At 41.2% G+C, this 25,097-nt stretch overlaps 1 protein-coding gene and 1 long non-coding RNA gene across 2 annotated transcripts in view; one reads left to right on the top strand and one right to left on the bottom strand.

Moving 5' to 3' along the window:
- POLR3B (RNA polymerase III subunit B) overlaps positions 1-25,097 on the top strand; it is a 107,023-nt gene that overhangs the window by 24,896 nt on the left and 57,030 nt on the right. The window contains exons 10-14 of the mRNA XM_045779423.2: positions 3,181-3,303; positions 8,912-9,031; positions 10,752-10,886; positions 20,211-20,372; positions 23,229-23,429. Of these exons, the coding sequence (XP_045635379.1) occupies positions 3,181-3,303; positions 8,912-9,031; positions 10,752-10,886; positions 20,211-20,372; positions 23,229-23,429 (741 nt within the window). The remainder of the gene's footprint in view (positions 1-3,180; positions 3,304-8,911; positions 9,032-10,751; positions 10,887-20,210; positions 20,373-23,228; positions 23,430-25,097) is intronic.
- On the bottom strand, positions 13,840-24,989 carry LOC148108631 (uncharacterized). The gene is made up of 3 exons (XR_015727106.1): positions 24,852-24,989; positions 14,172-14,222; positions 13,840-14,016 (listed from the first exon to the last, which is right to left on the bottom strand). It is a non-coding gene; the product is annotated as an uncharacterized LOC148108631 (long non-coding RNA).

Genomic DNA, 25,097 nt, shown 5'->3' with positions numbered 1-25,097 from the left:
GGTGACCTTCTGCTGAATCGTATTATCTCTGCCGTTTCTTCATGAGGTTATTATGTAGCATTCATTTCTGACTTATTAGTTAGGTGAAATGATTTCAGAGACCTGGAGTACAAAGAGTTCCGTATAAAGCTAGTTTTCAGATGTCTACGTTATGTCTGTAAAGCAAAATGGTTGGGCATTTTGCTGTCATTTCCGTAGCAATATGTCATTTATTTGTAGCTACGACTTCCCAAGGCTAAATAGTCATAAAATCAGTTTGGTCTTTGGAGCTAGAGCGCTTTCGATGATAACCTGACTGAGTTATCACCCTGTAGTTCAGTGACCCGATATGGGAGGAGCTTAGCCCTTGTAGAGCAGAGCTTTGCCACTGATCATTCTTTCTGCGCATATGGTGTCATTTACCATGCACTTGGCATATCTTTGCTTCGTGGCTTAGAAATATTTGGAAGGCCTAAACAGTCTGTTTAGATCTGTGTTAGAACACTTGAAAATTTTATGCAGTTATAAAATTACTGCTCAGATCCAGCCTTGGGACAACTTGAAGCAGCAATCTGTATGTCAAATGAGGAAGGACTTTGTCACTATTATTAAACACCAAATATATGTGGTTTTTTCCACTTGGAGATTGCTGAACTAAAAATTAATTATTAAAATAATCCAGGTGGCTTCAGTTCAGGTTTAGAGGTTAACCTGCCTCAAGAAAGGGGGCTGATCCAGAAAGCTACCGCCCACTCAGCCCTAGGATTCTCCTGCTGTCCCACGAGACCTTCTCCTGCGGTATCTCTTGCATGCTCGGGTCGGCATCTGCCCCATGTAGATCTCTTCTAGTGTTTGCACTTTCCCCTGAGGAGGGAAGTGCATTGCTTACAAAGTTTTATTATCAATGATTTTAGAGAAGGGTGACTGGATTCTACTGCAAATTACTTGCCTTGGTGTTGTTTTTCGTATGTTTTGATTCCGTTGAAACCCATAAAACACTCTTTTGGGAGATTGACAGGTAAAAGTTAATTTATATTCTCATTAGCTTTTCACAGAGAAATATTCTCTTCTGGGATTTCTGGCTGGCTTCTTGCAGACCAAGGAGAAAATGTAGATGGGCCTACCTACAAGCCATCGCTGTCAGAGTAGGTGCACTCAGTGTGCTTGATTGAAGGGTGATGTAGGGTTTTTTCCCTCATTCGTTTAAAAATTAGAACTGATCATTCTTTAAGGATTGCTCTCTTTTAATCCGTGAAATGCTAAGTGTTTGAATGAACTTAAAATTTTTAATTAATATTTTTAAGTAGTGGAGTTTATGTCTAGTGTTCATTTGAACAAATGCATCCTGTCAAATTAGAGATAAGAAGATGAAAATTAAAGTATAGAAAAGAGATCTGTGTTGTGAGAGCATCTTTATTTGCTCACTAAACACAAACAAGTTTTGAACAAAACAAGTTCTACATTTACAAAGTTTTTTTAAGTTTAAATGGCAAATTTAATTCCAGAAGTTGGTGTGTTAGTTATCTGTGCTGTGTAACGAATTACAGCACAGCTTCTGTTGGTCAGAGATGTGGAGGTTGCTTGGCTGGGTGGTTCTGGCTCCGCGTCTTTGATGAGTCGAGATGTCAGCCAGCCCCGAAGTCACCCGAAGGCTGGACTGGAGCATAGCGAGGTCTGCTTCCATCGCGGCTCCCCCATGATGGCAGTTGGCTCCTCACTACCAGACGTTTCCATAGGCTGCGTGATTGTCTTCAGGATGTGGCCGCTAGCTTCCCGCAGAGGCGCGCTCTGAGAGGGGGAGCAAGCAGGAAGCTGCGGAGCTGTTCATAACCAGGGCTCCACAGTTGTACTCTGTGGCTTGCACCTTTTTTCTGTGGAAGCGAGTCATTAAGTTTCGCCTACACTCTAGAGGGGGAGACTTAGTCTTTACCCTTTGAAGAGAGTGTCAAAGAATTGGTGAATGTTTTTCAAGCCACCATAGTTGGCCTAAAGGGGACATAGCATATATTTAACTTTCTCCCCAAAAGTTTCAAAACTTTTCAGTCAGTTTACATCTGATCCTGAAGTATCCCAGTCGAATTTCTGGATCACAGATTACTCAAATTCAAATGTAGAGTTGTAGAATTTTGCATCCTCTTGTTCACAGAAATGAAGAAACAGAGGTGGACAAGGTGACTTGACAGTAGTGGTTGTGAGGCCTGTCGCTGACCTTGTTTTAGGACAGATACCTCAGATCTCTTGACTTGAAGAGGCGCCCTTTCCATTGTACTCTGGCTTACGTTCTCGATGTTCCTCCCTGGAGCCGGTTTTCCCTCCCTCTCGCTCGTGTGTGGAGAAGTGGGCACCAGAGCATCGAAGCCTAGCTAGACAGTTATCCCCTGGTTCCGTTTTCTCTGCATAGCTGAAGGAAGAATTTTAACGCAAACATAACTTTTCCCATAACTTCTAAGAAGCAGATTCTTTCTCTGCCAAGAGAGGTTTAGTGAGATTATGCTCTATTTCTTGATATGGCAGAATTCCAGGCAAATGTGTGAAGGAGTGAGCCATAGTGCCATATGGAATCTACAAAGACCTGTGTTGCCGGCTACCACCTTGAAACACTTAAGATAAGTGGGTTTCTTAAACCTCTTAAGTGTGTTTTTAGTTTTTTTAAGAAATCTCTTCTTAAAACATGCATAACGTATAGCTTGGTATCCCTGGAATGGTAAGGTAAAACATCCCTTAGGAAAAATTCTGGCCTAAATGCGAATGAGTTGACGGTTCTCAGAAAAATTAGTCTTGCGACAAAACTGATTGGGGTTCTGTTTATTTCCAGCAATGCATATTTTCTGATTTACCGCTCTTGGGCTGTTTTGTTTTAATTTTTCAGTTTGCTTTCGTAAATGTGACCAGTGTCTTCACTATACCTTCCTACCTCCTTTTTCACGATGACACTCACAGGATATTTAAACATTTTAGAAGATTGCACACATGCAAAAAAGTGCTTGAGAATGTTTGTTTTCCTCTTCCCAATCAAAATTTCTGTTTCAGGTTCTTCTGCAGCTTGGGCTGGGGCTGCCAATGCCAGATGGCACCGTTTCTGAGAAAAGAGCTAGCTTTTGCTTAGAAGTAATACCCACAAACAATGCCAAATTAGCATAAGCAAATGTCAGTGAGTTAACACAAAGCCAACACTCTTTCTATCTTTTCTTTCCTTCCTAGGCCATGGGTGTTGAGAGTGACCAGGAAATTGTACAGATGATTGGAACAGAGGAGCACGTGATGGCTGCATTTGGGCCCAGTTTGGAAGAGTGCCAGAAAGCTCAGATTTTCACACAGATGCAGGTGTGTCTTTTCATGTTGTCCTTTGCTATGAAAGGGAATTGGAGATTTAATGCTGCTCGTGCATAAAGGATCGGATGCAGTGACTTCTTGGGGTGTAGGTGTGGGAGGGTGTTGGGGAGTTGGGAGGGACAGCAGAGAAGCTTCTTTGGCTCATGTTTTAGGAATTGGAGTAAGGAGTTTGCCTTGATAAATTATCGGCCTATGGTGTCTAACTTAGAAGGGGGATATGTGTCCAGGGGGCTTTTGTTCTGATATAATAGCAAGTATTCCTTTTCACTTATTTGCTTGAGTGATATATGCTTTTGTTTTTTGGGGTTTTTAAAAAGATTTATTTATTGGAGTGTACGCTCGTTAGCACACAGTGGGAGGGGCAGAGGGAGAGAGAGAATCGCAAGCAGACTCTGCGCTGAGTGCGGAGCCTGATGTGGGGCTCCCATCTCACGACCCTGAGATCACGACCTCAGTGGAAACCAAAAGTCAGACGCTTAACCTACTGTGCCACCCAATTGCTCCAACATATGTTTTTGAACTACAGCAACTCTAGTGTAGAAGATTTTTTTCCCTGCATTTCTCCTCAATTTCCCTTTTTATTCCCTACTTCCAGTTGCTTTCAGTGTCTAGTTGTATGTAGTCTCAATCCCTTTTTCTGAATTCCCAGTGTCATCAGCAAGAAGAGCCAGGATCAGTAACCCTTTACCAGCACAGAGCCTTCATTGACCTGCTAAAGAACTCCTAGCTGGAACTTGGGGATTTTAGGACAAGATTAGTTCCCTGCCTTTGTATATGTATATATGCTAAACATAATAAAAATAAGAAGTAAGAAATAATAAAAATAACTGTACTTCCCTGCCCTTGTGACAGGGGGCCTTAACAGCCTCACTTCGGATGCTTAGTCCCACATTTGTGAAGTACTTTGCTAAGCACTCCTCGCAGCCATCCTGGGAGGTAGGGATTCTCTGCTGTAGAAGCACTGGACAGTTCTTACTGATCCATATATACATCGTCTTTTCTGTGGGTTCCTTAACGAAGAGATATAAATTCCAGGCTGCTTTTTTCTTGTTACCCAGGATGCTTGTAGAGATAGCATTTTCCCCCTTATATCTGTTAGTGTGTGTTCTGAAAATCACACCACTATTGATATTTTCATAGACTGAGCCAGACAAACATTTAAGGTTAATCATCATATGTAAGTGCACATAATTCCAAAGCACAAATGAACAGGGATCATTCTTACTCTGCCTGCTTTTTATGCAGTTAGGTAAGAGTCAGCTCAAGTTCTTAGGCAGGAAGCATCAGGAAAAGTTGTTTGGATTTAGGAGGTTCTATTTCTGGTCTTTATTGAAAATGAAATATTTAGTGAGCTTAATCTTTGTTGCAAACTGGAATTATATTGTCCAAGGGTTCCAAGAACACAAAGAGGAAACGTAAAGAAGTATCCAGGAGTCGGCTCAATTTGGGGAGACACTCTCTCTCCTTTAAACCTGTGTAATGCTCAGGAAGAGCAGTTTACCTTAATGATCCCTCAGTGGATTCAGTGAGGTCCGTTCTTCCTTTTCTAACAAATAGCATCATTGTTGCTCAGATGGCCCTATAACCCTAGTATCATGAAGCTGGGTGAGCAAGGCTAAATAGTGGGTTGGGAAATTATTTATTTCTCCTAAATGGGTACTGACAGGAGATGTTAGCTAACTGAAGGAGAGAAGTTCAGTTCAGAGATGAGGGGAATACGCAAGTGGGAGGTGTAACATTGACCTGGCTCGCACTGTATGCTGGATCAGAGCATGGATTAATAATTTGCGACTAATAGACTGTCGAGGCATGTGCAATCCAGAGTAGTTTGTGAGTGGAACATATGAGTTAGGACAATGTGGATATTGTATGTTTTTCTTCCTTTTTTTTTTTTTTTAAGATTTTATTTATTTATCTATTTGACAGGGAGAGAGCAAATGTGCAAGGGTAGGGGGCAGAGGGAGAGGGAGAAGCAGACTCCACAGTGAGTGGGGAGCCCGATGTGGGGCTTGATCCCAGGACCCTGAGATCATGACCTGAGCTGAAGGCAAATGCTTGACCGACTGAGCCACCCGGGCGTCCCTACTGTATGTTTTTCTAAGTGAGCGTGTAGCAAGTGCGCAGTGTCTTATGTAATAGAACTTTAGGCGACATGGCACTCAGTGGGTTGCTTAACACCTGCATTGTGTTTGTGTTTAATGCTTCCCGTTTTATCTCTCCTCCTTTCCTTCTGCCCTCAAAGCCTTTTGCTGGGTCTTGTTTACGGACATTTTCTATCATCCTCGTCAAGGGCTGTGGCATAGAGAGAAGAAATTATTTATTACCTTTTTGGAGGATAGGATGCACGAGGGGTGTCATGTTGACTTGTTCATGCCCAGACTGGGCTCTCACCACAACCCTCACGCTGTGAAACCCTGGTAATATTACTCCAGGGACAACCCGACTTCTTGCTAACTCAGAAGGGATGCTAGGCTCCCCTGTGTTCCTCCATTTTTTCCCTCAAAGTGAAGAATCTTTAGCCTCTTTTCCCAAGGGAACTGAAAGACCAGAATTTCGTGAGGACAGCTCAGTTGAAGGAAGACCGATCTGCCTGTCTCTTGGCTAATCCCACTGACTACAGGCTTGCTTTTATCCGGTACTGGGTCCTACTTACTGCTAGGTCGTGGCAGCAAGGGTTGGCACTGTCTGAGTTTTTCAGACGCCCTAACAGACACCAAACGGAGAGGATCCTAGGTCTGATGTCCCAGTCTTACCACGGAGGAGTTCCGTTCCATTCCTGGCCCAGAACTATTCATCAGGAATCAAAGAAAAAGATGACACAACATCTAGTAGGAGTGCCATACCTGTAAATGGTTGAAATACGGCGTGGTCTGAAGCAGAGTGACAACACTTAGTTCTTTCTACATAAGGAATTCACATAGCAGAGAAAAAGGAGTGGGGTGAGGAAGTGATACCTGAGCTAGGCTTTAAAGCACAGAGAAGAAATTTCCCAGGCACAGGAATTCCAAGATAAAGAATCAAGAATCCCAAGCCCTTTCTTCTAACTGAAAGCCAGTTAAAAAAAAAAAAAGTGCATTCATTGTTGTTAGAAAATTATCCTCTCTAAAAACTTTTTGTCTTGGAAAAACTTCAACATACTATACAAAGTATAGAGAAGAGTATTATGAACCCTCCTGTGCCCATCACCCAGCTTCAGTAATTACCAACACTGCCATTCTTGTTTCATCTAAATCTCCGCCTACTCCTCACGCCCACTATTTGAGTAGTTTTTAATACTTAATTTTTTAGGTAGAATTTATGTGTGCTGAAGTGTACAAATCTTAATTGCATAGTTTTACATAATTTTGCATGAGATGTAGAATGTTGTTCCATTATCCTGGGAAGTTCCCTCATGTCCCTTGTTAGTCCCTTTTCACCTCCACCCTCTGATTTTCTTCCCTGCTCTTCTGATTTTTCACCACAGGTTAATTCTGCCTGTTTTAGAACTTTATATGGAATTGTGCAGAATATACTCTTTTGTGTCCAGTTTCTTCTGCTGAGCATACCGGCTGGTATTTTATATCATTTGGCCATTATTGCTGAGTAGTATTCCGTTGTACGACTGTCCCACAGTTTCTCTCTTCCTGTTGATGGACATTTGGTTTTTTCACTCTGGGTCTTATGAATAAAGTTGCTATAAACATTTCTGCACAAGTCTTTGCCTGAACAGGTCAGCATGTCTCTTGGATAAATACCTACAAATAGGATTGCTGGATCAAAGAGCAGTTGTGTATGTAACTTTTATAAAGTTGGAACTGCTAAACCTTTTCCCAAAGTAATTGTACCATTTTGCAGTCTGTGTCCGTCCCTGCCCCCCCGCCGTGTGTGAGAGTTCTGATTGCTTCATGTCCTCACCAACATTTGCTCTTGTCTTTCTTTTTAATTTTAGTCATTCTACTAGGTGTTGGGTGGTGTCTATACCATTATGGTTTTAATATGCATTTCCCTGATGATTAATGATGTCATACACTTTTCATGGACTTACTACTGATTTTGTGAAGTATCCAAATCTTTTCTTGTTTTCCTCACTGAGTTGTCTTTTTAGTATTGAATTTTGGAGTCCCTTTTTTAAAAAAAGTATCCTGGATATAAATCCCTTGTCAGATTTATTATTGTAACTATATTCTCTCTGTCCATTGCTTCCCTATTCATTATCGTAACTTTGTTTTTTGATGAGCAGTTTTCATTTTGGTGAAATCTAATTATCAGGAGGTTTTTTGTTTATCTTATGGTTACCTATTTCTGTGTCCTGTGTAAAGAAATGTTGCCTATCCCAAGGGCAAGAATATATTCTCCTATGTTTTTTTCTTTTTCCTTTTTTTTTTTTTTTAAAGATTTTATTTATTTATTCGACAGAGATAGAGACAGCCAGTGAGAGAGGGAACACAAGCAGGGGGAGTGGGAGAGGAAGAAACAGGCTCATAGCGGAAGAGCCTGATGTGGGGCTCGATCCCACAATGCCAGGATCACGCCCTGAGCCAAAGGCAGACGCTTAACCGCTATGCCACCCAGGCGCCCCTCCTATGTTTTTTTCTAGAAGCTTTTATAGTTTCAGTGTTTAGGTTTATTTCTAAAATCCACTTAAACTAACTTTTTTATTTGGTGTGAGGTAAGGGTCAAAGTTAATTTTTTACTTTGTAGATATTTATATGTAGATATTTCAACATTTGTTGAAAAGGTTTTCCTTTGCCTGTTGAATTGCTTTAGCACTTTTGTCAAAAATCATCTGACCATAAAAGCATGGGTTTATTTCTGGATGTATTTTGTTCCATTGATCTCTTTGTCTGCCCTTATTGCCAATCTCACACTGTCTTGATTACCATAGCTTTCTAATCGAAAGCAGGTAATATAAATCCTCCAACTTTTCTTTTTCAAGAGTGTTTCAGCTATTCCAGGTCTTTGCATTTGCATGTCAATTTTAGAATCAATCAATTTTTGGTTTTTAAAAAACCTGCCAGGGGTATTAATTGCCAGGAATAATTACGATGGGTCTATTGGTTAGTTTGGAAAGAATTTTAACAGTAAGCCATCTTAACACTATTAAAGCTTCCAGTCCATGAAAACAGCATAACCCTTGATTTACTTAGATTGTGTTTTCTCCCAGCGGTGCTCTGCAGCTTTTAGGAGAGAGGTCTTCACATGGTGTGATTCCTTTTTGAGGGGAAAAAAGTACAGCTCCAGAAGATTAACTGTGGACTGTGGTTCTCTCTGGGTGGAGGATTGGTGGCTGCTTCATATACAGAACGTGTGTGTGTATGTCTGTTTGTGTGTATATATGCGTATCTTTTCAGTTGTATATTCTAAATTTCCTACAGTGATCATGTATCAACTGTGTAGTAAGAAAACAAATTATAAAAAGGGAACTGGTTCATCGGACAGCATATAATGCTACTTTGTTATTGATTCAAGACAAATGTTGATTTTTTGACTAAGCCTCATGCAGTATTCTCTATAGCCAGGATCCTCGTCTTTGTGTTTATAAGTGTTTTGTGTGGGTAGGTGTTTAGTAAATTCCCTCCACCGGGTGTCATTCAAACATTATGATCTTCTGTTTTTATAGGCATTAAAATATATAGGGAACAAAGTCAGGAGGCAAAGGATGTGGGGAGGTGGACCAAAGAAGACGAAGATAGAAGAGGCAAGAGAGCTCCTGGCTTCTACCATCCTGACGCACGTGCCGGTGAGCAGTGCTTGTGCAGCTGAGGACTGAGGTCCTCTGGGCCCGTCTGCTAAAGAACTTTGAGTGCAGGTTTACATGACTGAGCATCGAGTTTCGTAAGAAAAAAGAGACTCTAAAAGGACTGGGCTGCCCCATGGAAAGAACCTCCCATTATCAGTAGTTTATCTGTACTTAGGGAATGTTAGCTGTATGCTGTCATTAGCATCATATTTATAGTCCCGTGGGTCTTGTTTCAGCCTGTAATTACAGTGTCCCATATTCAGACATAAACTCATGCTGCTCCTCGAATTCACGGCTTTGAAGGACAGAGATGGTGTTAGATGTTTTTAAATGAAACAGGCTTACAGTGCCTTGCTCATATACTCTCTTTTAATGTAAAATACCTAACATAAAATTTACCACCTTTAAGTGTACGGTTCTGTGACCTCGAGTACATTCTCACTGTTGTGCTACCATTACCACCATAGATACTTTTTAAAATACTGGATGGTTCACCCCTTAGACCTTGAATTTTAGCCTTCACATTGTCCAGCTTCCTTTACTTACAGTGAAGATGCTCAGGTCCAGAAAAGCTGGATGCTTTGTTCTTGTCCCCCAGCTGGTCACTGATCAGAGAGAGAGCTAGAATCCATCTTCTGACCCTAGAACATGCTTGATACAGTTGACCCTTGAATAACATGGGTTTGAACTACATGGGTCCACTTAGATGTGTTGTTTCTTTCTTTCAGTAAGTACAGAACAGCACTGTAAATGTATCTTACGATTTTCTTGATAAAATTTTCTTTTTTGTAGCTTACTTTATTATAAGCATAGAGTATATAGTATAGCAATCAAAATATGTGTTCACTGTTGATGTTATCAGTAAGGCTCCTGGTCAACAGTAGACTATTAGTAGTTAAGTAGTAGTTTTGGGGGAGTTAAAAGTTACACACGGATTTTTGAATGTGCAAGGGGTCAGTGGCCCTAACCCGTGTTGTTCAAAGGCCAATTGTATTTACTTTTTATTTATTTATCATTATACAGAGATTGGTCATGTTGGTATGTGGGGTGTGGGCAAGAGTAATCATTCCTCTCTAATATAATGTTATTCTTTCTAAGTGATAGAATTATTTGCTAGACGATCTTGCTAACCAAGCAATCTGGTTTATAATGAGTTACCACGTGTGTTGTTCATGAATAATCTCTAATTCAGGGGTTGCATACTCGACCTTCAGGAGCTGATCATACAGGAAAGTCAAGGGCTCTGTGGAAGGGGAGAGTGACCACCTAACCACAGGAATTTGTTATTTTAAAACACCTTGCTGGCTCAGAAACATACAGATCTCCGATTCTGCCCTTTGGCTGCCATTCATGTGTGTTTTGAGCTAATTCAAAGAATTAGAAAATTCTTAATATGAGAGCTGGGACTCAACAGAATTTTAAACTCCTCTGGATGACTGGAAAGACTGTTTAAAAGTCAAATAGCAACAGTTGAGCATCTCTGGCTCCCCAGTGCATTTCCAAGCAGCCTCTCTGTCCCCAGCAGAGTGTCCTGCCTTCTGCCATGGTGCCTCGGGACCCAGAGAAAGGAAGTGGCAAGTGCGAGTTCACAGACCAGCCCAAGGAGGGTTGGTGGGCACCACCTCTTTGAAGGAGTGGCATGAAATGTACAGGGAAGGAAGGAGTTGATAGTGCCTAACATGCATTGTCTCAGGAATTTTCTCTAACTTCTGAATTACAGGTTAAAGAATTCAATTTCCGAGCAAAGTGTATCTACACTGCAGTGATGGTGCGAAGAGTGATTCTGGCCCAAGGAGATAATAAAGTGGATGACCGGGACTATTACGGTAACAAGCGATTGGAGTTGGCAGGACAGGTGATTTAATTACTCTAAGTCAGCAGGCCTGAGCTGCAAGTGTGGAGTTCAAGGTTTTTCAAAGCATGCATGCTTACTCGGAATCCCAGTATTAAAACAAATAGAAAGGGAGCCTCCCTGCCTGACTGGGGATATAAGGGCTTATTTCTCTGCCTACTTTCTCTTCCCTGGCAGCTCCTCTGTGGCAGTCATGAAAGCTTGACGGCTCTACAGAACCACGTGTAGACTCTTGAGCAGGGCTTCCAGGGTCCCTGGTGACCTTGCACCTGCACCTTTCCAGCCCTGCCTGGTCACTTCCACCTTCCCAGGCACACCGCGATGCTCTTCCATCCTCCTACCTTTGAGTTATGCCTTCTGCCTCGGTGGCCCCTGCCTCGTCTCCCTCTGCCCTCCCCCTAATGACGAGCTCCCGCCCATTCTTCATTTTTGGAGTCACCCTCTCTGAAACCTGTGAACCCCCAGAGAAGTTAGCTGCTCTGTCTTCCAAATGCCAGTGACACGTGATTCAGAGCTTTACATGCTGAAGTATATGTAATTCTTCCCCTGCAAGCTTCTTTCCCCCTGAGACAGTAAGCTCATCGAGGACAGGAATCACTGATACTTATCTCTCGAGTCCCCACGTAAAGCTATGTGTCAGTGAGTGACACTCTGTGAGGCACCTGCTCTCAAAAGTGCATTTTGGTAGGAGAGAGAGGCGTTGAACAAGTGAACAGGAAAGAAATGAGGTAATACGAAGCTGTCTTAGGTGTTTAAATAAAACCCCAAACAGGCTAATGTTAGAGAGCTGGGGTGTTGGTGGAGGGAAGGGACGTTCCTTTTGTCAGGATGATCAGGAAAGATTTCTTTGAAAAAAGTGATGTATTTTAAGCTGAGCCCTCAGACATTCCCGCTGAGACTTCGGTGAGGAGAAGCCAGACTCGTGCAACCTTGGGAACTGCATTCCAGCAAGAGACCCTTGCGAGTGCGTCATCTCTGTGCAGTTCCGGCCCTGGGGAGCTGGGAGAGGATCACTGGGCTGGACTGCATGAGGTGTGGGGGTGGGGAGGACATTGGAGAACTAGCCTGTGGGCCACGCAAGGGGGTTTGGATTGAGTTTTCCATGCTGCGAAAAACTGTTGAAGAGTTTTAACCAGGGATGTGGCATGATCTGATTTTCAGTTTAGAACGATCAGATTTGGAGATGAACAGGCCAGGAAATGCGCCAGTTAGGAGGCTGTGGCAGTATTCCAGATGACAGATGATGGTGGCTAGGATAACATACTACCACTAAAATTTAAAAGCTAGGATTTAAAAAACGATAGCAGTTTTAGGTTTTGGAAAAGGGCTAGCCTGGACTAGTAGAGAAGTTCTGTGTGGTTAACGGTTGGTGCTAGCAGGTGGGTTTTCCGCCACCTTCAGATTGACCTCTGTGCAGGGTAGTATGGGTATCCCCACCACCATCAGTCCTCATATTTACGGTTTCTTAATTGGAAAAAAATCGTGCTGTTAGACGAGGCCATTAAAAAAAATGTCGATTGTTTAGAGGAATAAGGAATGGAGTCAGGAGAGGAGAGACTATCCTGTTGCTTAAAAAATTAGAATTAAAAAGAGGGTTCCCATGTGTAAGAAAACATTGCTTTATAAACAATGTAAAGACATAAAAGGCATTGTGTTGGCAAAAATGTGTAAAAACAGTAGCTGCTAATTTCACACCCCATGGGACGAGGCAGCATAAATGTGCTTCAGCTTTAGATAACAGAGCTGCATGCACTGGCCAAGTGGGTTCACAGAGCTTTCCTCAGTCTTTCTGCCACCAGAGGGCTGCCAGGCCAGCCGCCAGTGGAGGTGTTAGCAAAACCTACCGATTTCAGGCTTAATCTTTTCACCTACCTTTTCTTTTTCGGTAATGTGTTCATTATTTGCTGAGCATTACTCTATTCTTTGTCTGCAAATTTTTTGTTTCTAATGCAGCTTGCTTTGTATGGGTGAGATATGGAACGGCACCAAAAATCCGGCACCCTGGAAAGCCAGGGATTTCCACCCTGTGACAAAAGAATGCCGTCTTGACTTCAGAGATTGCCTAATCCCAGCTGTTCTGATAATGTAATTAAGGCTGCCTAATGTCTTTAATTTTGCAACCAGTTTGTGTGAAAAGGAGAATTTGGCACTCTGAAGGCTTAACACTAAATAGCAATCTCAAGACGCCTAATTAGAATTCTCTGACATTAAGCTAATTGGTGAAACTGTATTTCAGCAGCTTAACTTCTTTATTAATTTTTTTCAGCATTTTCATTGCAAATCAATTGATGAGCTGTCCTCATTTTTTTTCCCTTAAATATAATTTGCTCTATAGTGTTCCTGTCCTAAGCAGGCTGAAAAGGCCTCGTACTAGCAAGGAAAGGTGTTAAATATTATCACCAGCGCTTCATCTCTTTTCATCATTTTACTCTTGACCTAAATAATGTGGCGTATTGTGCAACATGGCCCTGCAGTTTCTCACTGCCCTGCGAACTGGAGAACGTAATTTCTCTTAAACCGAAAATCTGGAGGTGGAGAAATGTAATGAGGCAGTAGTTCTGTTGAGCGTGCCCTTATGTTTTACTTGTTTAGTATGAGAGGCGTTTCCTTGTGTTTGAATCAGGGGGCCACAACAAATTCAGCTGGAATCCAAAAATCTTTGTCATAATTTGAGACACAAAAGTCTAAGTGTAAGGGGCTAATTAAAATCGAGCTGAGCTTTTGTGGTTTAGGTTAAGGGCATTTGCTTCCGTTCAGGACGCTTATTCAAGGCCCTTTTGCCAGTTCGCACAGGAAGTCGCTGCCATGGGCTTCTCCATCCTGCTCACCCCTCTGCACCTGCTTCCATTCCCATGTTCTTTCTTCCCATGAGTGAAACTGCTGGGTCTGAGTGGGAGAAAGGATTAAGCTCTCAGAGGAGGAAGTTTTCTTTTTAGAACACTTCTGCCGTGGCACATTCAAGTCTAAGATCCTGGCTTTCCTGTCTGCAAAATTGATTTTAGTAGAAAAGTGGAGGGACATGTCTAACTTTAAATCACATTCCACTTTGGAAATTCTTACTAAAGTAGTAAGTAGCTCGAGGAAAAGACTCATTTGCTGTCAGTATCTTCTTCCTTATGAGTCCAAAAACGACCTGTGGGTTATAAACATTCAATAATATAGTCAGTATGGAACTTGGACAATCTTTAACTTAGATGGTTTCAATGAGTTTCAGAGTTCCCTTTTAAGTAAATAGTGTATATGTTAGACCCCCGTGATACTACTTTAATGTTTTGTTGGGTAACTTACGTTACAAATATGTCAGGCTTTTTTCTTCCTCTTTTAAAGGGAAAAAAATGCCTACAAAGGAAAAAAAAAACAGTGCAATTAATTTTACTAAGAAACTTAGGTACTTGTAATACCCATTATATTTGATTATTGAAGAAGCAAGCATGCCTGCTATTTATTTGTAGTGACCCACCTATTTAGTTTCAAGAACTTCTTATAAATGGTGTTCTGATTATCTGTTGCTACGTTGCGTGCTGTCCCAAAACGGTGGCTTAAGACAACCACCATTTCATCATAACAGAGTTTTGTGGGTCAGGAATTCAGGCAGGATTTGGCTGTTTGGTTCTTCGGTTTCACATGGTGTTGCTGGAGGTCAGTTGGTAATGTTCTGCTAACGGGTGTGGGGAGGGCGAGAAGGCTCTTGGCTGGGCCCTGGCCTGTCAGTGCTGTGGCATTGGGGTGGCTCTGGGCTCCGAACGAGTGTCTCCCATGAACGAGACGGAGCCCTGTGGCCTTAATGACCTTGTCTTCCACTTTATTTATTTGTACTGTATTGGAAGAAGCAGTTACAACCTCCACCCAGATTTGGGGCAGTGGGGGGACTTGGGCCACACCTCTCAATGTGTAGGTCGGGGTTCAGCCAGAGATTTGGGTTAAGTTTACACACCTGATTTGGGGGTTTTCTCCCGTAGCTCAAATCTTTTTCATCTGGGTCTTCAATCCAATAAGATTGCGGGTCACTCTCCGGGTTTTAGCTTCTCAACGTAGGTTGGACCCTTCTTACTCCCCGTAATTGGAAAGCCTTACAAACAGGAAATGCTCCCAGTGCCATTCACTTCTGAGAAGTGTCGGCTTTCCCCCAGTTTCTGCCTGCTTTTGGACAATCTCCGGTGACTTCAGATGGTTTTAATATTTTGTCCAGAGTTTATAACTGTTTATCAGCAGGTGAGTCCATCTCATAGGAGCTACTCCACCAATTCCGGAAACAGAACCATCCTTGTTTGTTTTTATGACTTCCTATTCCATCCCGTTGATTGGGCTTCTGTGGTTATACTGTTTCAGATAGTCACCATTTAATATTTATTATGTAATTTTTAACATGAAAATAAAAATTAAAATGGTACATATATATCAGTTATGAAGAGTACAAATAAAAATCAACACCCTCAGAGCCACTCTCAAGTAATTCTTTTTTTTTTTTTTTTTAAGATTTTTTATTTATTTATTCGATAGAGATAGAGACAGCCAGCGAGAGAGGGAACACAGGCAGGGGGAGTGGGAGAGGAAGAAGCAGGCTCATAGCGGAGGAGCCTGATGTGGGGCTCGATCCCACAACGCCGGGATCACGCCCTGAGCCGAAGGCAGACGCTTAACCGCTGTGCCACCCAGGCGCCCCTACTCTCAAGTAATTCTTAATAACCAACCATTATTAATACCATTCCATTTACCTGTGTATTTCATCTTTCTTCTGTTCCTCTTTTTCCCCCCATCTTGAATTTTTTGCACTATTTTTATTACATCATTAAAATTTTTAATTTAAAAAATTTTAAATATTTTGTTACAATATGTTTTGCTTATTTTTGAGTTTTGTAAAAATAGATTCATACCATATACATTTTTCTGCAACATTTCTCTTCACTCAGCATTGTTTTTAATATTTCTCTATATCGTTGCATGTCACTGTACTTCCAGTTTTGTATTATATTCCATTGTATATATGTAATATGATATGATATATAAGATATATATTTATGATAAATAACACTTTATTCTACTGATCATTCCTTTGTATGATTTCCCTTTTTAAAAAAATATTAACATTCTTGGGGCGCCTGGGTGGCGCAGTCGTTAAGTGTCTGCCTTCGGCTCAGAGCGTGATCCCGGCATTATGGGATCGAGCCCCACATCAGGCTCCTCTGCTATGAGCCTGCTTCTTCCTCTCCCACTCCCCCTGCTTGTGTTCCCTCTCTCGCTGGCTGTCTCTGTCAACTAAATAAATAAAATCTTTAAAAAAAAAATATTAACATTCTTATTTATATTTTCTGGTGCCCATATAAAGAATTTCTACAAATAGGAATGCCTAGTGCTGGAGTCAAATTAAATCTTCAGTTTAACTGGAGAATGTCAAACTAGTTTCCCAAGTGTTTGCATGTTGTACTGGATAGGCGTTCCTCATGATCTCTATCCTATGCCTTAATATCAAACTTTATAAACATTTTTGCCTAGTGAGTGTAGAGTGGCATCTCCTTGTGGTTTTGATTTGCATTTTCCTTTTTGATTTAAATAATTTTTTTTTTGTAATTCTGGTTTTTGCTGATGGTATCCTCATGGTGTGTATGTGTGTGTGTATTCCTCTCTCTCGTAAATTTCTTGTAAACCAGGAATTCAGAGGCTAGATCGTATTCAAGATCTTTTTTTTTTTTTTTTTTGGCTAGAATGCTTCAGGGGTTGCATTGTATAGTTGGCTGTTGGATCCTGTCAGGAAGAATATGACTGCTTGTATCTACACTTCGTGTCATTGGAATTGATCACTGGGTTTAGGTGTTTGGGGCCCTGGGTCATCTGTTGTAAAGTTCCCCATCACTCCTGATGGTTTTATTTAACAGCTGATAATGATCATTCCATTACCCATTGTTTGAGTAGGGCATGCAAAATAGTGATACGCTAATTTACTCTTTCTACTTTTTTTAGCTAGAATTTTCAATAAAGAGTACTTTTCATTATCATCTTTTTGGTTACTCTGAGACATGACATATATGGGAAAGGCAGGGTAAATGCTTGCTAGATTTTTTTTTTTTTAACTAGTTTACAGAATATTGGTTTAGCTCTCTCGTTTCTTCCACAGATGAAGGGTTTTTTTTTTCCTTCTATCGTCATAAACTTAGGAGTTTTAACATTTTTACTTAAATGTTAGAATTAGCATCTTCATTTTTAAAAAATGCGTCCTAGTTTTTGATTGAGATTTTGATTGAATTTATAGAATAATTTGGGGAGAATTGACATCTAAATAATACCGAGTCTTCTAATCCGTGAACATAGTATCTCTGCTATTGAGATTCTCTTTAATGTCTCTCAGTAATGTTCTTTTTGGGGCATCTGGGTGGCTCAGTCAGTTCAGTGTCTGACTCTTGATTTCGGGTCCAGTCACAATCTCAGGGTTGTGAGATCGAGCCCTGCACTGGGCCCCGAGCTCTGCATGAAGTCTGCTTGAGAGTCTGTCTTTCTCCCTCTCCCTCTCTTCTACCCCCTGCTCGTGCTCTCCCCTACCCCCTGCTCGTGCTCTCCCCCCACTCAAATAAATAAGTAAATCTTTATAAAAAATTTAAATACAAGTTCTTTTTGTATACTAGCCTTGTATCTTGCAGGTTTGCTAAACTCATTGGTTCTAGTAGTTGTTTTGTTTTGTTTTGTTTTGTTTTGTTTTTTAAGACTCTTTGGGATTTCCTATGTGGACATACAGGTTATCTGCAAGTAATGACAGTTTTACTTCTTCCTTTCCAACATTTTTTTTTTCTTGCCCTAGTGCACTGAATTGTGTCCCCAGTACTGTGTTGAATAGAAGTGGTAAGAATGGGCATTCTGTCCTATTCCCCAATTTTATAAAGCAAAGCTTTCAGTTTCCTGCCCTTCCCTGTGGTATCCAGCCCCTGCTATTTACCAGTGCAGGATCCTTGACCCAAGCATGTTTCATGCTCCTCTTGCAGGGAAAGATGCAGTTTGGCTTCTCTTCCTCTTCCATCTGGCCCTGTACTTTTTCCTGGAATTGGTGGCCAGAGGGTTTGCTGGCCTTCCTCCAGCGGTAGGCTTGCCATTGCTTATTACTAGATGCAAGGCTTATGGTGGGAGCAGGGGGGGCTTTCCTCTCCAGCCTCAGGGACAGAAGGCTTCTATCCCTCTCTCAGTGCAGGTCACCTTTCCCTGGAACTATATTGGCAGGAGGGTTTCCTGACGCTTCTCTAGCAACTTAAAGAGTTTGCTTCATCTGAGCACAAGTCCAGGGAAATAGTCAGGGTTTTGTCGCTTGTTCCAATGCAGGAATCTTTCTCAGGTCTTTTGTTTGACTCCAGTCTTTCGGGAGCACTCTACGGAAAAGAACTTGTAAGTGCAGATCCTCTTGTGTCTGAGGTTCCGAAGGATTCTAAGCTTCCATGGTAGCTCACATTTGGCATTCAAGAAGTCCTTAAAATTTTGTCCAATATCTTCTTCTATGGCAGATGTCATCTCTGTCATGTGTCCTGTCTCTCCGTAGACATCCAGACTATAAACCTTTGTATTTGCTTCCCCTGGGTGCCTTGCAACCTTACCTCTCAGCAGGACTCCAGAAATGTATGATTTTGTAGTTGATTTATCTTTTTTTATTATTAGAGTGGAAGGGATATTGTCTTCTGGCTTTCTGCTTCCTGTTGGATGTGGAATTTGCAAATCTTTCTTAAGCCCTCCACTCCCTCCAGATCCTAGCCTTCCTTCTACCTCTTCTATTCATCTGTTTCATGAAATCAGTCATTAATACTGCTTATAACGTTAGCGTGAGGGCTTAAACACTTTTTTGTTCTAGCATAGGCTGAACTGTCTTGTTTCAGACTTTACTTTGGTCTCTGTTGCCATTACATCATTCCCTGCTTATGTAGACTTGTGCCCAGACCACTGGTCTGAGGACTGGTGTGAGGCCGTGGTCCAGTTTTCACTGGTCTGGAGAAGAATGAGCAAGGATGGATGGTATGAGTTTTATCAAGCGAATTGTATTTACTTTTTTGTGTTTTTCTTCTGAAATTATTTGCTCTGCCATTTTTTTTGATGTTAAAAGGTCCTTTTGAAAAATGAGATGATGTCAGAGTAATTGGTGGGTATTGTATTATAACCTTTTTATTAGGAAAATATTATGCACGGACAGAAAAGTACATGAAACAAATTCCAGCTTACCAAATTGTTACAAAGCAAATACCTTTGTAAATAGCACTCAGATCGAGAAATAAATCATTTGAACGCTTTAGAAGAAGTTCCCCCCTGCAACATGCTCCTGCCTGATCAAAATCCTCCCCCAGCCTGATTTTTATGGTATTCATGTCCTTCTTTTCTCTAGAGTTTTGCCATCGAATTTGAGTTCAGTTTTGCTGGTTTGAGCTTTATGTAAATGGAATCATACCATATGTATTCTTTTGTGTGTGGCTTCTTTCACTTGATATTATGCTTTTAAGCTCCAGCCATGATATTGTTCCTTTCATTTCATTTTTGTTCATTTTCATTGCTTTATAGTGTTCCGTTATTTCAGAGTTTGCCATGATTTGTCTAACTAAATATTATTTGTGTGGCTTTTCCTTTAGCTCATACAAAGTATTGCTGCTGTGAACATTTTGTATCTGTAGGGATGCACATTTCTGGAGGGCAGTGATTCTCAAAGTGCCCCTCCCCCACCAGCAGCTCCGGCATCTCCTGGGAACTTGTTACAAATGCAAATTCTTGGACCTATTGAATTAGAAACTGTAGGGGTGGGGCCAGCAATTTGCGTTTTAACAATCTCTGAGCGTGATTACCATGCAGGCTGAAGTTTGAGAAGCTTCACTGTGGGGATGTACCTAGAGGAGGAACTGCAGGGGCTCAGGGAAGACTAGATGAATGGCAACTGTCCTCCAGGCAGTCGCACCCATTCACATTTTTGCCAGGGATATAGGAGAGGTCCAAATGGCATCACATCTTTGCTGTTGTCAGAGTTTTTAATGGTAATTCTCCCCCATCCCCTTTTGGGGGTTTTAATTATCTTTATCTGTAAAATTAAAACTTAGGTCACTGGTCAGTGAAATCTAGAAGTCAGGAAGTGGCTGGTCTAAATTAAATGACTTTGAGTGCAGAAACTGTCATCATTTTTTGCTCTTATTCCCAATACCTCATATAGTGATAAGCACATAGAAAAGTACATATTTATCAAATTGGATTTTAAAATATTTTTTCATTGTTAAGCAGTTACTCCATCTTTTTTGAAAACAGTTTAATGAATACCTAAAGTTTATTAAATGGATTAGTAATGCATTTTGAAAGTTCACCATATACTTTTTTTTTTTTTAGCTCTTATCACTTCTTTTTGAAGATTTATTCAAAAAATTCAATTCTGAAATGAAGAAGATCGCTGACCAGGTGATTCCTAAGCAAAGAGCAGCTCAGTTTGATGTTGTGAAGCACATGCGGCAGGACCAGATTACCAATGGCATGGTGAATGCCATTTCTACAGTAAGTCTTCATTCATTCGTGTAGGGTTTTGTGACTTAGTCATACATTTGTTCCGTGGAATGGAAGTGTAAAGGACTTTGCTACTCTAGGTGAAAAAATATATTTAAAGGGTGTTTACAAATCATAAATTTTCTATTTTGAAAGACAGTCTACAGTTTAAATGTTAATCACTAGGAATTTTGTTACTATGTAGCTTTATTGCCAAATTGTAGTCCCTGTTCTGTAAGGCAAAAAGAAAACAGATCCTCTTACATAGAGGAAACATCTTTTAGTTTAACTGGTAATAGCCATTCTTTTAATGGATACTTCTTCCCATTTTTTTCTGTAATAAAACTGACATAGTGCAAGTAGGTTTATTAATGATAACTTTTGTCCCAAACAATACAGAATGTTTCATTTCATTGTAGGTTTATATTCCTCAAAGCGCTATCAGCTGTTCCTCACGTGAATGATGAATTCAGGCCTCGGCAGCTGCTGTGTGTGCAGGGCCCCTGGCTGTTCATAAAGGGTTATCAGATAGGTTTTGGCTCCCTTTCTTAAAGCATCACGACTGTAGGTCTATCTGATGAAGTCTAGTCATGTTTTGTATGCCAGACACAAAATTGGTTTTATAGATGGGATTTCACCCCCACAGAATAGTATGGAATAACAGGTTGATTCCCTTAACAATGAAAGAATTAGAGGCAGACTTGCTGCAGTGTGTGTCTTTAGAAACTAGCCAGTGGGTCTGTGCGAACAGCCCCTGCAGTGACAGCTACCTCTAACTGGAGACGAACCGGGGCCTTTGTGTCCATCGAGGCACGTTCGACTCTTGTGGCCCAAATGTGTGTGAAGGTAACCCCTGGATATTTGAAGTGGTCCTCCAAGGACCACTGAGCACACATCTGGTAGAATGACTTTTCCTCGCTTCCCAGCCCATGATTTTCAGGTCACGATAGCTTGTTAGAGTAGTTCTTTTGCCCCTTCGTGACACTGCCTTTCCTCCTGGAGAAAACTGCTTATTCAAGAAGTCTGTAGTAGACTTTCTTGCAGACGGACCCCACTGTGTCGGCATCCAGGAGAAGATCAGCTTCTAAAATTCTGTTACCATTAGTAGCATATTTTCAACAAATACATTTTCTCAGAAGAGCAGGTTTAGACTCCTTGTCTCTTTCTCTTCTCTCCCTTTTGTAAGACTGGCGCAGAAATCTAGAACAAATCTTCTTGTTGGACATCTTGGCTTTCCTCCCCACCTACTTCCTGTTTGCCAGCAGCCCGCGGCCTTATTTTAGCTGCGTAGGCTCTTGATTTACCTTCCTCGCCCTACTCTCTGGGTGACGGCCCGTTTCCTAGGCTTACCCCCGTTCAGAGCAGAAAAGGAGTTAACTGAAAAAGCAGCAGAAGAAGTTAACTCGTGGAATAAATGTGTTTGCTGTGTTCCTTTGCTGTGTAACGGACAGTTTTTTCCTAGAATTTAACTCTCTTCCACGTTATCAAAAACCTCAAGTTTCTGTAGTGTTAGATCTTAAATAACAATGATTAAACTTTAGTTTGTGAGGGAACTCCCCCAGAGTCCCATATTTTAATTCAAGCAGATCACCTTATCTCCTTCTGAAACTCAAGCGGTTTTCCTCCTGTTGGGGTTTTTAGCCTGGGATCCGTGAGTCCTCCCTGGAAGCGGGATGTAAAATTTTGTGTTCATGGGCCTATGTGCATTTTTCCCAAGAGAACAGACATAGCTTTCATCAGAATCACAAAAGAAAAATGAAGACCCATCATTTAGCAGGTGTAATTTTTCTTTTGAATCAGAAAGATTATTGAATCAGTAATTTTTTTGGACATTTTCTACTTCACTTTTCTATGCATACTGTTTTCTACTGTTCATGTTGCCATGAATTGAAGATTTAACCATTCTTAACCTTCATCTTTAAATTTTCAGAGTATTTAATGTGTGTCTTTAATATAGTATATTCAGTGCATAGAAGATAAACTAAATGTTCAAGATGTATTTCCTATGAATCTATTTTAAGATTGACATGATAGCCACAGAGAATATATAATATTTCTTCATTTAAATATATATGTAATTTTTTTTTTAAAGATTTTATTTATTTATTCGACAGAGATAGAGACAGCCAGCGAGAGAGGGAACACAAGCAGGGGGAGTGGGAGAGGAAGAAGCAGGCTCATAGCGGAGGAGCCTGATGTGGGGCTCGATCCCATAACGCTGGGATCACGCCCTGAGCCGAAGGCAGGCGCTTAAACGCTGTGCCACCCAGGCGCCCCAAATATATATGTAATTTTTAACCTTGATTAAGAAGCCTACAGTTTATTCATTATCCCTGATACCTGCTACTGGAATCTTTTTTTTTTTTTTTTTGGTCTTTTTCTATTGGTATATTTTCCTCTAATTAAGACAGATTTTGGAAGACTTCCAAATAATGGCATATTCCAACATGAAATTATCTCTGTGCTTCAAGCTACTTTTACCTTAAAATGTGTGTAGAAATTGCTAGTGTTTTATTAATTAGCTTACTGCTTCCAGTGGAAATCTCTGATAGAACTGGCTTGTTCAGGATAAAATTAGTTCTTCAGAAAGTGAACACTGTGATGTGATAAGGTTGATACATCAAAACATTCTCACCTGGTTGCTAGACACAGGTGATGTTCATTAAAAACCCCCCAGTGAGTGACCTGGCTCAATTTTCATTTTAATTGTGACATTTTGATTTCTGAATATACATCATGGCTCTAATTTCATAAAGAAATAGTCCCTGTGCTGAACTTCTCCGAGTGACTGCAAAGTATCAGGCAACATGTGAGCAGATCAGGGGTGGTCTTATGTTTTGTTTTGTTTTGTTTTGTTTTCCTCCACAGGGAAATTGGTCTCTAAAGAGATTTAAAATGGACCGCCAGGGTGTGACTCAAGTGCTGTCTCGCTTGTCATATATATCTGCACTGGGCATGATGACAAGAATCTCTTCTCAGTTTGAAAAAACAAGAAAAGTGAGTGGTCCTCGTTCCCTGCAGCCATCTCAGTGGGGAATGCTCTGTCCTTCGGACACTCCTGAAGGAGAGGTAAGGTTCCCGAGGAGTCTCTGCTGTGTCAGAGGTAATACCTATTGGTGGTGTTCTACTCCTGTCCCCATTCCTCCAGGTCATATCCTTTTTTGGGTCAGCCACTTGTCTGGCAGAGACCTGATTGATGCAGCCCGTCAGGACATCAGTGTCATTGGAAAACCAGTACCGACAGAGGCATTCAAGCTAGTATCTTGTTTACATAGAAATAGGATCCCAGTGTTCTTGCTTGTTTTAGCTTGTCCCCAAGAATCAAGCCATGCGATGAAGAGGGGATAAGAATGTGAGGGAACATCGAGGGGCGCCTGGGTGGCACAGCGGTTAAGCGTCTGCCTTCGGCTCAGGGCGTGATCCCGGCGTTATGGGATCGAGCCCCACGTCAGGCTCCTCCACTGTGAGCCTGCTTCTTCCTCTCCCACTCCCCTGCTTGTGTTCCCTCTCTCGCTGGCTGTCTCTATCTCTGTCAAATAAATAAATAAAATCTTTAAAAAAAAAAAAAAAAAAAAGAATGTGAGGGAACATCGAGAGACTCCTCACCTTCGTTCACAGGGATCTCTTTTTAAGGAACTCCTTATTTTCCTTAGGTGCACTTAGAGGGCATCAGACTTGGCAGTGGCAGCCAGCGGGGAGCACCAAACCAGGCAGCTGAGGGGGGCTCTGCATCGTGGCCCTCTCTCCTTCACGCTGACCGTTGTTGGTGTCACCTGATTCTGTTCGTTGTAAACTGTAAGCTACTGGAGGAAGGAACCTTGCTGGGTTCCCATTCTGTCACAAGCTGCCAGCACAGAGCCTTGTTCACAGCAGAGGCCCCACAGAGAGCTGCTAAATGAATCAATACGTTTGTTATGACACGGGAAGATATAAGTTCCAGAGTGTAGAAATTTGTTATGACTCAGGGAGGTGAAAACAGAAGTCCATACAGAGTTTAGATTTTTAGAAAATTATCATTCCACTCCTAATTTATCTTAAACCATATGGGAATTCACACTAGAATTACGCAGCTTGTCACATTTGCATCACTTGTACCCCTTGGGCTTTGGAACACTGAATTTCCCAGAGTCTGTTCCAGCTAACCTCTGTGAAGTCCCTGTTTTGTACATCACAGCACGTGGTTTCAAAGATTCAAAGACAACATACACGTTACATGTCTCAAGTGTTTTGTTTTCTACTTGCTGTGCTATGTCTTTGTTCATATTTTGTCTTAGATTGTTTTTGATTGTATAAAAATTTTAAAATATTTAATTTTTTTCCTTTTGAAGTCATTTCAGATGTACACAAAAGTTGCAAAAATAGTACAATTTCCATAGTCCCTCACCTAGATTCCCCAAACATGAACATCTTACACGAGCATCGCTCAGTTATCAACCTTATGAAATACACATTGATAACAGGATTATAATCTATAGATTATAGGATCTGTACCTTATTCAGATCTTGCCAGTTATCCCACCGACGTGTGTTTTCTGGCCCAGGATTGCACATTGCTTCCAGTCGCGCGTCTCCTTAGTCTCTTAATCGGAGCGGTTCTTCAGTCTTTTCTTTGCCTTTTCTGACCAGGAAGCTTTATAGAGTACTGGGCATTGACTCTCTTGACTCTCTCATTTCCAGCCAGTTGTATATTTTTAGGTACCCACATCTATCAGTGTTTTCCTTTACTGTTTCTATGCA

Source organism: Ursus americanus, chromosome 17 (assembly GCF_024610735.1).
Source record: "Ursus americanus isolate L20-20 chromosome 17, mUrsAme1.1.p, whole genome shotgun sequence".
Taxonomy (NCBI): Eukaryota; Metazoa; Chordata; class Mammalia; order Carnivora; family Ursidae; genus Ursus; species Ursus americanus.
The sequence above is the reverse complement of the archived record's forward strand: the minus strand, read 5'-3'. Positions and strand labels throughout refer to the sequence as shown.